Source organism: Urocampus carinirostris, chromosome 14 (genome assembly GCF_059441175.1).
Source record: "Urocampus carinirostris isolate Australia breed hairy pipefish chromosome 14, RoL_Ucar_1.0, whole genome shotgun sequence".
Taxonomy (NCBI): domain Eukaryota; kingdom Metazoa; phylum Chordata; class Actinopteri; order Syngnathiformes; family Syngnathidae; genus Urocampus; species Urocampus carinirostris.
In genome coordinates, this window is record NC_142362.1 from 38,776,536 (window position 1) to 38,790,998 (window position 14,463).

The window sequence follows — 14,463 nt, forward strand, 5'->3', positions numbered from 1 at the left end:
CATTTTATGTTAGTTTTGCCGGAGATCAAAGCCAGGAGAGAAAGCTTACCACGTGTTGTGAGTCATAATTTTATTCATATTTAGTTTATTTTGTCTTTTATTAGCATATTTGGTATTGGAGTAATCCAAAAGTAATTGAAAGTAATCAAGTTAAAGTAACCCTACCCAACCCTGCTAATAATGCACATACTTGCACGCGCCACACAAGCAGCTTGACAGAGGCTGCAATGATGATTTAAGCCAGAAGATTTTATAAGGAAGTAGACTGTTTTTAAATTCCGGGCAGCACCGTTAAAGTTATCCTTTCAAATGTAAAATAATAGTAGAAAATGACCAAACAAAATGTAAGTAACCTATCACACACTTAGTCATACACACATTGTTTCTGAGAGCAAAAACATCAAGTCAGGAGGTTGCACAGTGGCACAAATCTGAAATCAATCTTGAATTTGTGATTGAATCAAAGCAAGCAATACGATAAAGGGAAATAAGATGTACTCAGGTGACCCCCGCAAGTCCTTCATATGCAGTCAAATACAGGACAAAACCAAAATTATCTTAAGTGTGTAAAGTACATGAAAACGTGACATGGACATGAGTAGGCCAAAGAAATGAAGAATCTGTATGAAGAGCGGCAACTTTGGTTGGTGTCGGGACTTGAGGTGCTGCCACCTATTGTCTCCCGCTGCGGGTGCATCATGCTTGATTGCACATTTTTAAAAGAGACCCGAGCAAATGAATGACCACCATTGCTCCCTGTTGTCTCTGTGCTAGTGCATGTCCTCTAAAGAGGTTGAATGACACTGTCGGCCCCAATGGCCCTCTCACCCGTGCAACTAGTACGCGTTCAGGAGAAGGAATTTTAATGAGTGGAGTGTTTGGGGTATTCAATTTACCAAAGGGGAGTTTTACTGTAACGAAAAACAAGTAGATAATTTTAAAGGAAATAAAATGTGGAAAAAAAACTTGACCGAGACAGCACATAACTTAACCTATTCATCAAATATATTATTTGAGGATAAATTAAAAGGTGTAACATATTGTGTACATCAGAGGTGCCAGACATTCTCAGGCCTGTCAAGGGGTTTAATCCAACCCACGAGACATTACCCAGAGGATCACGAGAGAAAAATGAGCTGCAGTTTCAAATATGTCCACTTGATATTGAAAAAGCCATGCGTGGCTCGTAAAAAAACTGGAGATATACGACTTTTCACTCCCCCCCTCTCTCTCTTTTTCCACCCATCCCTTTCTCATTTTCTTTTGTTCTCTCTCTTTCTCCATCTCTCTCTGTTCACTCTCTTTTTCTATATCTTTAATCTACTTGTCCAACGTCAGGAGGAGTTTTATTTCTATCATTTGGCCCCCAAACCCAAATGAGTTTGATGCAGACTGGGCCAAGATCCTGTGGGACTTCAGACTTCAGACTGACAAGCAGCCCCTGCCTAATCAACCAGACATAGTGGTGGTAATAAAAGATGTTGCAATCCCAGCTGATGCCAACATCATGAAGAAGGAACACGAGAAACTGATTAAGTACCTGGAACAGATGTGTTATGTCAAGGCCAACGTCTTCTTCGTGGTAGTGGGGGATTCGTGGCAATAATTTTAAACCATTTTTGAAGGACGGTGTCCCTTGAGATTTTTTAATGAAAAAAGTGTGCCTTGGCTAAAAAAGGTTGAAAACTGACTTAGTACAGCCTTCTTTGCACTAAGTCAAGACACCCTGTTCTCTACTACAAGGCACATCTACTTTGCCTTGGAGAATGCTGCCATCTTACGAGCAGTCAGGTTATTGCAATTTGTAGGTCAAATTTGTGGAGGCCTCATTAAATAAAACACAGATGCTAATCATACAAACTCCGCACAGTAAGTCCAGTGGCTGGATTTGAACCCACACAGGAGGTTCCCAAGACCTTAGAACTGTGCCGGACACGCACTAGCCACTGCATGTATATACACACACATATATATATATATATATACTGTATATATATATATATATGTATACATATATACATATATGTATACATATATATATTTATATGTATACACATATATGTATACATATATATATTTATATATATATATATATATATATATATATATATATATATATGTACACTTATATAAATATATGTATACATATATATATTTATATATATACATATATGTATACATATATATATTTATATGTATACACATATATGTATACATATATATATATATACACATATATGTATACATATATATATATATACACATATATGTATACATATATATATATATATACGTATATATATATATATACGTATATATATATACGTATATATATATATATATACGTATATATATATATGTATATATATATATATATATATATATATATATATATATATATATATATATACATATATGTATATATATATATATGTATATACATATATGTATATATATATATATGTATATACATATATGTATATATATATATATGTATATACATATATGTATATATATATATGTATATACATATATGTATATATATATATATATGTATATACATATATGTATATACATATATGTATATACATATATGTATATACATATATATATATATATATATAACTGCGGTGTACCTGTCCCACCAAAGATCCACATTCACGCTGGACTGGATGATGAGGTTTTTATTACAGTTGCTGCAAATGAATGAGTCACAACAGGACACGTGGTAAGCTTCTCTGCTGGCTTTGATCTCGTTGGCAGCTCGTTGTAAACTGCCCTAATATTATAAAAGAGCTTTCTTTTCAGTTTACATAAAATACATATTAGAATATCAACCATCACAATACGTTTGTACATCCATTTTAACAAGATACTTTTAACAAGAGATCGTATAGTGTTTAAAAAAAAAAAAAAAAAAAGAAATAAACATATTTTTCTTTAAACTGAATTTTAACCAACATCATCCTTTTTATATATATGAGAAAATAGAAATAATAACAATAATGAATATAAAAACGGGTACAATTTACCTGCAAATGAATGAGTCACAACACAACACGTGGTAAGCTTCTCTGCTGGCTTTGCTCTCTATAAGGGGAATTAGCATTTTAGCACAACATGCAACGTCCGGCAAAACTAACATAAAATTTCAATAAAACAAAAGTTATTATTACACATATATATATACATATATATATATGTATGTATATATATGTATGTATATATATATATTTATATATAAGCGGATTGTCTGTCCCTGTGTGCCCTGCAACTGGCTGGCAACCAGTTCAGGGTGTCCCCTGCCAACTGCCCAAGGATGGCTGGGATGGGCTCCAGCACCCCCGCAACTCTACTAAGGATCATTAAAACAAAAAATCTGAGGAGCCGTTTGGGAGACAGCTTTATAAATAGAGCTGTCCTTTTGGGTGTGACCAGTAGCGGACGGTTGCGCTTCACACGACAACTCCTCAACAACAAGCCACCAGAGCAGGTGTGTCAGCATCATTTTCATGTTCAATAATGCATATCCAATTTGTAGCCCTTGGCACTAATCAGTAACAGTAAAAGTAGCTCTCAGTTTCAAAAAGGTTGGTGACTCTTGTTCTAACTGAATCAAGCATCAAGCATTTGCTAATAAATTGCTATGAAAAACAAAACTGCTGAGAGTAAACTCATTATTACCAAGAGAGTGGTTAGCATATTGATAAACATGTTTGCAAGATGTGGTAAAAAGCAGTCAGAGAGTTTCCAGATCAAGTATTTTTATTACTTCAGCCAACATTTTATTTTGTTGCATTTCAATCAATAGTGGCTGTTAACAAAAAACATTCTTCTGTACAGTTTGAGGAAATTAAATAATTCAAATAAATATGAAGACACATTTTGTGATAGGTAATAAAGTTGCTGAGATAAAGCACTGCGTCCAAGTCTTGATTTATAGATTTTTTTTAATTAGTCAAAAGGTCTGGTTAACTAATTAAACCAGGGGTCTCCAACATGGTGCACATGGGCAATGTCATGTCCTGCATGGTTGTCATGGCGCCCAGCTGGCCCCGCCCCTTGACACCTGCTGAGACGCATTGGACTGATTGCTCTTGGAGTACTTATGCGCTCCTTTTGGAACTGCCAGCTGCCAGATCATTGTTTAACCCTCGTTGAAACCCTATTCCTGCCCGTTTGATCTGAGTAATGCCTAGTTTGTAATTTTGATTGCCTTTGAACCTGTTTTGTTTTGTTTTTGGTCCGTTTGTGTATTGGACAACTTTTCTTTCCTAATTAAAGTGACAGATCGTCTACGCATATGAATTCCGACTTCCTGCTTCCCGGTCCGCTTCGTGACAGGCAACCCCTTAAGACAGTAGAGGTGCCCGCGGAGCTCTTCTGAAAATAGCTCACCAGTACTGGGTCATTGTGATTTTATTAAAATAGTTTTTTATTGGTTGACTGAGACCATTTAACCCTATATTTAACTACTGGTAATTAAGCTGATAATAACATGATGATTTATTTTAGAAATTTAAAAAAATATGCCAGTTCATGGGCCTCATGGACAGTAAAAATCTAATCCATGTATTGATGATTAGGCAAATAACTGAGAGTGGAATCCATTCATCTTTTTATTCATTTATTTTAAGGGTAATACAACATACTATATTCCAATTTTTGGATTTTATAAAGTGAACGAGCAAAACGAGTGGTTGTTTTTTTAGCTAGCTATCTGGCTACCTTTTTAGCTTTGTAGATAGCTATCTTCCTATCTTTTTAGTGATTTAGGCAAATATCTAGCTAGCTTTTTGTATGCTAGCCAGGTAAAATGTTACATTTGTTGCTAGTTCTTAAGCTAAGTTGTGGCCTCCTTTCTCTTGGTTACCTTTTTAGATAACTATCAAGCTACCTTTTAAGCTATTTAGCAAGCTATCTAGCTAAGTTGATGTTTTAGTCATTAGTTTCAAACTAGTTGCCCTTTGCTCTAATTAGCAACATGGAATGAAAAAAATGTTGGAGACCCCTAATTTAAACAATGCCAAATTACGGGGTTACAGCTCATTTTCTACACCTTGAAAACAAGTAAACCAAAGGGATTTCCTAAAAAATCTTTTTCTAGGGTACCCACTTTATTGACCACAGCATATTGATCGCTGAATTCCTAGAATTGAGTTAAACAGCAAAATTCCCGTTTTTACCCATCTCTATGGCGGCCATTTGATCAAGTGAAGACATTGAAGTTGCCTGGGGCTAAGCTATCAAGCAACTACCGTATGGTTCCCCTGCCCTATGAAGCATAGAAATGGTCACTAGCAAAAGCATGAGCGATTTTATACAGTATATATATTAAAAAATGGTAAGTAGGGCTGCACAACTATAGAAAAAAATAAAAAATCAGAACAATATGAAATGTGATTTTCCATTTTAAAAGAAAAGTGCATTTTATGTGCCAGTAATTAACCCTTGGATGCATGACCTACCAGTACATACACTCTTCAATAAGTTGGGTCAAAATAAGTGGGAAAAAAAAATAATGGCATCATGTAATAAACATGGTTTATGAGGAATACCTGGAAATGTCAGTATTAAATGCATCTTTTTTTTGAAGATTTTAAAGAATGAGGCGCAAGGCAGCTGGGTGGTTAGCGCTCAGCCCAACGATGCGGAGGTCAAGGTTTCAATTCCAGCTGCTGGCCTCCCCTTGCAGAGGTTGCATGTTTTCCCCGTGCTTACGTGGGTTGCTCCCACATTCCAAGGACATTGGCTGGTCCAAATTCTCACTAGCTGTTAATGAGTGCATGACCAGCTCAGTAGCCTAGATGGTAGTGTGCCCGCTTTGAGACTGGGAGGTCGCTGGTTTGCGCCTCGGCCGAGACATACCTAATTGGTATAATGGCGGCGCCCTCTGACTGCGGCTGCATCGACTCGCTACAACGGGTCAGGTGTATCGACATTTCGTTCTGTGTACATTGTTACAAAGAATGACAATACAAAGGAAATTATTATTATTATTATTGGTTGTCTGTCCCTGTTTGCCTAGCGACTGGCTGGTAAAAAGTTCAGGGTGTCCCTAGCCTACTGCCTGGAGATGGCTGGAATGTGCTCTAGCACCCCGCGACCCTACTGGGGATAAGCAGCGCAGAAAATAGATGGATGGATGTTGAAGAATGACAACCCATGGGGTCATTTTTTATCTCACCTATGCATCCAAAGGTTAGTACTAGTGACACACTTTAACCCGTCAGACTTTTGAGAATCAAAGACGTATCTGTATGATATAACCTGTCACTGGTAACTTAGGAGTCTGTAAACGTCTAGACCGTTAGGAAAATGTGTAAAATACTAATGTTTAATTTTTCCAATTGTTGTCAAAATTGACCTGAGACCAGGTCAGGCTTCATGCTATTGTCCCAGCTGTTTTCTAGCTGAGATGCTCATGCTACACCCATCTGCAGGCATGTAAGAGCAAAAAAAATAAAAACTGTTCTAGCCCGCCAACTTCAGGCACACCTGAGACAATGCTATTTAAGGATTGCATTAACAGACACTAACTGTCCGAATGTCATGCCCACCTGAACTGTGCTCAAGAAAGCCCTCCCTGCTTTTTAGTAAGACTTTATAATATTCCAGCCTAGCTGTTTCATAGACTGTGTTTTAGTTGCCAGTTTTTCCATTGCTCTCCTATATGGAGCATTCTTTTTTGCTTCCTTCATCCCATTAAAGACTGTAAAATCTGACACGTGTTTCTGCATTTGGACCCTCTCCACACAAAATAACAAAAAAAAAAACTTCTATTTCTGTGTGTTCCAACCTAGATCAAAGTTAGTAATACTTGCAGTGATTATTTCAGTTGAGGACAAAACTTCAGAGTTACCTTTCAAAAAACACCATAACAGTCCAGTTTCTCCAAGCGGTTCAAGAACAGCATCCAAATTATTTTGGGTACCTCTAAGATTGGGGTTTCAGGTGAACTTTACAGGAATGTTAGGGGTTAAACTTAATTAAACAGTGCCCTCTATGGGGAGCTTTGTTAGGGTTGCTGTCAATAATTTCCTGCGAAAAAAATGCAGTGGCACAAATCTGAAATCTAAGTCACATAGCATTATCGATTAGATTTCAGTTAATCCTGCAGCCCTATTTATATGTTGGCTTGTTACCTTAATCTGCAAAGACAAAATGCCATATTGAGATTGGTAGAGGCCCCTATATCAAAATAGTGACCCTAAATATTGAAAATTGTTCAATATCTCTCGCCGTGTTACGTAAAATGAGATTCTAAAACCTAAACAATCCATCTGTAAGTCATTTGGAGCAAAAAGGCCCCTCAAAGAATAACACATATTGAAGCCATGACTTGAATGTTGCAATTGCACTTGAGCAGCCACTCCCCCCTCCTCCCCAAAAAGTGTGGCCATAGCACAGCAGAAAGGCCATGAGCTGCAAGTTAACATGCAAAACATTGTGACAGGGCCAACTTACATTTTGCAAAGATGCTGCACAGCAGTCGTCAATAAGTGTATATACAAACACATTTCTTGTGCCGTTTCCACTGCTGACAGGTTCACAGTTTTCATCACTTTACAGTTTTGTACATGTCAGAGTCCCTCGCTGAAAAACATATTTGCTACAGCGGCAGGTTTTTGCACGATTACAAGCTGAAAAAAGACATCAGGAGTATTCAGTTGCAAAGCTTAGAACTCGTTGCTAGAGTCCAACTTTGCAGATACGACTTGAGAAAATAAAAAACAGGAGGCATTTCATTATTTAAAGAGATCTGTCTTTAAAGAGACTTTTCAAAAACGAAAAAATAACATTCAATAAAAAGGCTTACTTAGTGCCCCCAATTTACATGAAACAGGACCTGATATTAAAAGCATTGAGTAGCTTCCTTTTTGTATTGACTTTTAGGGGAAAAGGCCCGAATATGAGGTTTTTGCACATACGAATAAAGTGTGGAATGAGCTGACATTTTGGGCATGCTCAAAAGGGGGGTTACAAACTTTTACTCAAGAGGTCAAGTTTAGTTGAGTGCTCCCCAAGCCCACTCAAACAAGAATGTTACTAGGCCCTCAGATATTAGATAGAAGACTTGAGCTTATCCACTAAGTTGCTGTTTCTGTCCTTGCCTGGCGCCTTCCCATCAACAAGAACTCTTGCACACTTTATCCATTATAAACCAGTTAAGACCATTGTGTCACAAATTGGTGAGGCTAAGTCCCCATAAGTGTGGGTGGGAAGCCAAGACAGTAAAAGATTAGGGACTGTTAATTAAGGTAGGCGTTTTCCCGCATTATGCTATGTATGCAGTAATGCTTTCAATACCACGATTGATTTATTTTTTGTTTCTGTTAAATAAAGAGGGGGAATTAAAAATCTATCCTGTTTTTAATATTGAACACCTGCAAAAAATATTTCATAGGATGCCTGGTTGTTATTTTGAATTATTGACACATTATTGTTTTGACTTTTACATCTATGTCCTTGTAGGCTAATCATGTTGCTGTTTTTTTACTTTCACATCGGTTTAGGGTGGATCTGCTTTTGTAATCTAGGAAATGTAATAAAGATGGAAGACCTTTAGAGCTGGTTGGACGTCCTTATTCGAATGCATCTCTCCCTGCCTTCTTTGCAAATTCAAAATCCATTAAGGACAAGGTCATTTTGAGTGTCTACTAAACTTTAAACTCAACTTGATTGGTGGATAAACTTTTTTATTTGGCTATATATACACACTAAAAGTTAAGCAGTTGTGGACACCAAGATTGGCATGGGTAACACATGATCATCTGTCCTCATCCTCTCTACCGCCCAAAGTTTGCAAATTGAGGGCGCTGATTGAAAAGAGCAGTCAAGTGAAGCAATTTGAAGAGGAGGAAGTGATGTTTCAAGTATTTGGGACCGCTTGATGGATGGCAAGGTTCACATTAACTGTGACAGGAAACATCTGAGGAACTACTGCTATTGCTGTTTGTAGTCTGGGCCCGCTTAATGTACAAATTCAATAGTTTCATCTGCAAACAAAGACCACATGTTAGTACATAAATGAACAGAGCTGCCAAATATTAAAAATCTTATTTCAGAATGGATAGAAAATGTTCAGCCTTCATCATTTTGGTTCCACTGTGCCTATCCGCTTTTGTCTTACTTTTAGCAAAGCTGTTCCGGGATGCGCAACACATTAGAAAGCAGGACAGGCGGATATTAGAGGTTCAGAGTGATTTCATGTTTATCTTCATAGTTTTATGTTAGTGTAGCATGAAAATAGTACAGTAATAAAGGTCTGTTTCAAATGCAGCCCAAACGCCAACCCATACCTAAAATCCGCTGAAAAAAGATTTTAAAAAGTTTATTTAAGGCATCTGAGACCGTTTATGACCCTGCCAGAGGCAAAAGCAGACCCGGATGAGTCGCAGAACTCCACTTTTTAGAAAGATTTGATTTAAATGACTAAACTCAGGGATGCATGATGGAATTATATGAAATCTGATGTTTGTTTGGAAAGTGTTGGAATATTAGGTGGACCTGTTTTTGTAACTTAGGAGGTTTAATTAAAAAAAAGTTTCAGGGGCGGGCTATTAGAACAGGTTGGAATTTCATATCAGAGGTTTGGACCGTTTCTTTCAGGATTAAAATATATTAATATCTTCTCGCCTTTCTTTGAGTGTCTACTACAATATAGACCTAACATTTTGGCAAAATGCAAAAATTTCTCTCCCGTTTGCAAAAACATGTACAGAAGACCTGTGGTCTAAATCTCGGGTTTAGCCCTTTACCTTGCTTCCAGTGAGCTGCGCCAGGTGTGGTTTGAGATCCTCTCCAATGACGGAATATATGGCCACAAGGCAGAAGACGCTTGCCTTGCGAACGCTGCTCTCTGTGTTGTCGTATCCCTGCCACGACAAAAACAGACATTATGCAACGGCTATGGAGATAAATTAAACATCACTAAAACAGGATTCGTACACCTTTTTCAGAGCCAAATTTAAGCACTTTCAAGGCTAATTTTCCAATTTTTACAATACAATTACAAGAAGAAATCAGGTGTGAATAATGTATTTTGCAGATCCACAAAGACTATATCTGCATTTTACATATGCGATTTTTATTTCTTGTGTGTGCATTTATCAGAACATGATTTGTATATCTTCAGTAAATTTGTGGATCCTAACAACACGCAAGTAAATATCTTTAAGACAAATTTTTCCCCCATAGACAGTATGTCACAAAAGTGAGTACACTCCTCATATTTCTGCAGAGATTTCATTATTATGTTTAATTGAACGACGCAGAAGAAACATCGCTTTGACAAAATGAAAGGAAGTCGGTGTAAAGCTTATATGGGTTGGTGGATCCTTTAAAGACTAGGGTCGTAGGGGCACCATTTCTTGTGGTGTGGCGCACATCCCTCTCCAGGCCAACCAATGTTTCCACCCGGTCTCGAACCATCTACCCTTCACATGTTAGGCGAATGTGCTATTGCAGGGTTGGCGAACATGTGGCGCTAGAGCCACATGCAGCTCTTGGCCAATAAGAATGCGGCTCTTTGCCTCATCATTTTTTCTATATATTATGTCTCTTTGCCTTGTTTCGTGTTTAGTTTTTTTTGTGCGTATTGAGGGTGGACACTTTCCTTAAAACCAACACAATAAAAATACTTGTTGTATTCTAAGGAGAGGTATGTAATGGGAAATAATGTTTTTAATTGTGTGTGTTTGTGTGTGTCTGTCTGTCATGGCAGTTCAGTGCGTGGTGTGGCTCTTTGACTCTCGGTTAAAAATTTCGGCTTTGTGTCAAACTTGTTCACAACCCCTGTGTTATTGTGAGTGAATCCTGATTTTTAAAAAGGCCGGAGAATCTTGGCTACTGTACTGCAACTCAACTTCAGGGTGTTAGCAATGTTCTTGTAGCCTTGGCCAGCCATAGGTAGAGCCACAATTATTTTTTTAAAGGTCCCCAGAGAGTTCCTTGCCATGATTTTTCATATAGGGAGTTTTAGTGATCAGTGTTTGAGAGAGTACTACAAATTGAACACACCTGCTCCCCATTCACACATGAGACCTAGTAAGAGTAACAAACCACGTGGTATTTTGGAGAGAAAATGACAAGCAATGCTTTGGCCATTAAGGGGTGTAGTATCTTTGGGGCGTACTAATTTTAGTTTCCAGAGGTTTAGCTACCAATGGCTAGATGAGTGTTTTTTCAGTATTTTTCTATTTGACATTATAATGAAATATCTGCAGGAATGTGAGGGGTGTACTCACTTTTGTGACATACAGTAAGTATCAGGTAAAAACCATGGTAATATGTAGCTTACATTTTCAGTTGCATAAAGTTCTTCCCATTTCAATTTACCACTTAGAAAGGCCACCACCATTTTTCATGGCCCCTAATAATTTAAATAATTGATACATAATATTTGCACTAATTCACTTTTCATAGTACCCTGTTATAAGGTGTAGCATGTAGCAAACCGTTAGGAAAAAATCCTAGTTATACTAGTCATCTCAGTGAGTTATCTAAAAGACGTATCTCTTTCAAATGCCCCCAATAAGCAGGTCGGCGCCTTGCTTGCTGCATGGCCGCTATTGGTGTGTGAGTGTGTGTGTAAATGGGTAAATGTGAAGCACATTGTAAAGCGCTTAGGGAGGTCTTCATTGACTTGAAAAGCGCAATATAAATGCAGACCATTTACCATTTTTTTGCACTCTTTGATACACCTATCCAAATGCGCCTGTAGGAGGCAATGACCAGGCCATGCAATCGCAGGTGCCTCGCCATGTTGACTTTATTATTTTTTTGTTTTTCTTTGTCTGATGCATGGTCTGTCAAGTCAGACTGCCAATAAACTTTAAGTATTTTCACGCACTTCACCCAAAAATCAAGTCTGTTCCTGACCATAAAAACACAAATTTAAAATTCAAGCATTTTCAAACATTTCAAGCATCCGTACGAACCCAGAAAACAGGAGTGGGACAAGATGAAGACAGACAGTTTACAATGTGTCCCTGAGTAAATTTTTTTGTAAACAGAATCATCCAACTTTAATACTGATTTGGATCATCTCGAACCTGCAGAAGTCCCGGTATGATATCTATCAGCAGCTGAATTAGAGAGTCCTTTGGGATGCGTGCAATGACTTTGGTTTCCATCTTGATGGCAGCCAAATTGATTGGGTAATCAGCGGTCTGTACAATTGGGCACAGGACTTTGACGCATTGTTCTGGATAGATGGAACCGGCCAATGTAGACGCTGCTTCCTCAGCTGCACGCACCACCTAAAAAAGAAAAGGTAAAAGTGTCTCATTTGAAAGTGTTTTTCTAAGACTCCCTGCCATCCTGCCAAGGACTGTTGAATAATTAACTCTGTGTATTTATTTAGAACCTTCTCGCGAGATTATTATTTTTTAAATCTAAATAAACAATAGTCATTTAACCAGTAACTTGGCGATCATAATAGGGCTTCACCAACTAATCGATAAAATGGGTTAAAATAGATTATTTAAAGTGTTGGCAACTAATTAGATCATCGATTCATATTACAACGTGATTTATGAGCCAGTAAGAATGTTAAATCAATGCAAATATGAGTGCACACAAGCGCTAATACTGTTATATTGAACATTGCGTTATTACAAACAAAATTGGCGTGAACATTTTTAACAATTTTCAAGGGAACAAAAAGTGCTGTAAAGTACAGAGAAAATATGGAAATAAAATAAAGTAAAAAGAAAATAATGATTATGCATGTTCAACTACACTAGGGGCAGATTCATACGCATATTATGTATCACTTTCATTGGGAATGTGGATCATATTCAAAGATTCAAAAAAAAAAAATTCAAAAAAAGTTGTAAAGCTGTTTTTGATAGTTTTTCTGGATTAAAAAAAAACACCTAAAAAATAAATAATAAAATAATACACATTCTTTTTGCCAGAACCCGAACAGACGGTGGACCCAGACGCGTAACGTTTTCACACAAGCTTTATTTTACAGAAGTGGGGCAGTCATGCGCGTGAACACAAACGCCAATGATTTGGCGATCGCTGGGTGGAAGAAGTGAGACAGAGAAATCAGGAGCTGGCAAACAGGAAACCAGAGGTAGACGAGATTGATACCAGATACAGGATACACGAGCAGATACGGAACAGACGGGATTGATACGTGATACCGGACAGGACGGGACAGACAGGATCAATACCGGATACTGGAGCAAGATATCGGACAGGACGGGAAGGACGGGATCGGTACCGGATACAACAGCAGGATACCGGACGGGACAGACGGGATCGATACCAGATACTGGTTACACGAGCAAGATAACGGACAGGACGGGACAGACAGGATCTATACCGGCTAAACAAGCAGTATACCGGACAGGAAATGACAGACGAGATCAATACCAGATACTGGATACACGAGCAAGATACCGGACAGGGCAGGATAGACTGGATTGATACTGGACACACGAAAAAGACACCAGACAGGACGGGATAGACGGGATGGATACTGGATACACGAGCAAGATACCGGATAGGACGGGACAGATGGGATCAAGACCGGATACTGGAGCAAGATACCGGACAGGACGGGACAGACGGGATTGATACAGAATACTGGATACACGAGCAAGATACCGGACAGTGCAGGATAGACTGGATTGATACTGGATACTGGAGCAAGATACAGGACAGGACGGGACAGACGGGATCGGAACCGGATACTTGATACACGAGTAGGATACCGGAAAGAGTCATAATACATAAGTGCAGAGGTTCGTTGACAGACTAACAATGAGTGAATGGGAGCACTGAGTTTAAATAGGAGGGGAGCCAATCAGGCAACAAGCAGAAACGAGCAGGCCCAGGTGAGGGCAATGGGCAATCGTGACCCTTTTTTGTTTTGTATGATAGTAATAGATAGATAGATAATTGATTCATCCCCGTAGGGAAAATCACACTTCCAGCAGTATCCTTGTGTTAAAAAATAAAATAAAAGATATAGAATACAAAAATACCCAATATAGCGTGTTAATAAAGAGCATTTAAATAGTGTTACGTAGATAAGTTAAGATAAGTCCAAATATAATATGATCTTTTGAAAAACTATTTAGAAAAAAGTATCTGATTATTTGTAGATGTATTTTTGTTTATTGTCAATTTAATTGACTCTTGTTTTTTTCTTGTTCTATATTTTAGAATGCACTGTTATTTTTTCCACTATATGTCAAAAACTTCAATATTTGGATAAAGAGAAGGAAATTAAAAATATCTTTAAGAAATCTACTTGTTCGAATAATCAAAAATATAATCGACCAATTAATTGATTATGAAAATATTCGTTAGTTGAAACACTAGATCATAAATCCATTAATTGTACAAATTTGGTATGAATATAACCGCTTGATATTTGTAACAGTCAATGTATTTGTAACAATATTTTCTATACAAAAAAATGCACTTAAATTTTTTGTAATT

General features: G+C 37.6%; 1 protein-coding gene across 17 annotated transcripts in view; it reads right to left on the reverse strand.

The window, feature by feature from the left end:
- Positions 1 to 3,747: 3,747 nt before the first annotated feature.
- The window catches only part of clasp1a (cytoplasmic linker associated protein 1a), a 155,313-nt gene continuing 144,597 nt past the window's right edge, over positions 3,748 to 14,463 (reverse strand). For all 17 annotated transcript variants that reach the window (XM_088352991.1, XM_088352994.1, XM_088352996.1 and 14 more), the window contains 3 exons: positions 12,057 to 12,263; positions 9,762 to 9,878; positions 3,748 to 8,999 (listed from right to left, as the gene is read on the reverse strand). In XM_088352991.1, the coding sequence (XP_088209117.1) occupies positions 8,913 to 8,999; positions 9,762 to 9,878; positions 12,057 to 12,263 (411 nt within the window). In that variant the 3' untranslated portion in view covers positions 3,748 to 8,912. The remainder of the gene's footprint in view (positions 9,000 to 9,761; positions 9,879 to 12,056; positions 12,264 to 14,463) is intronic.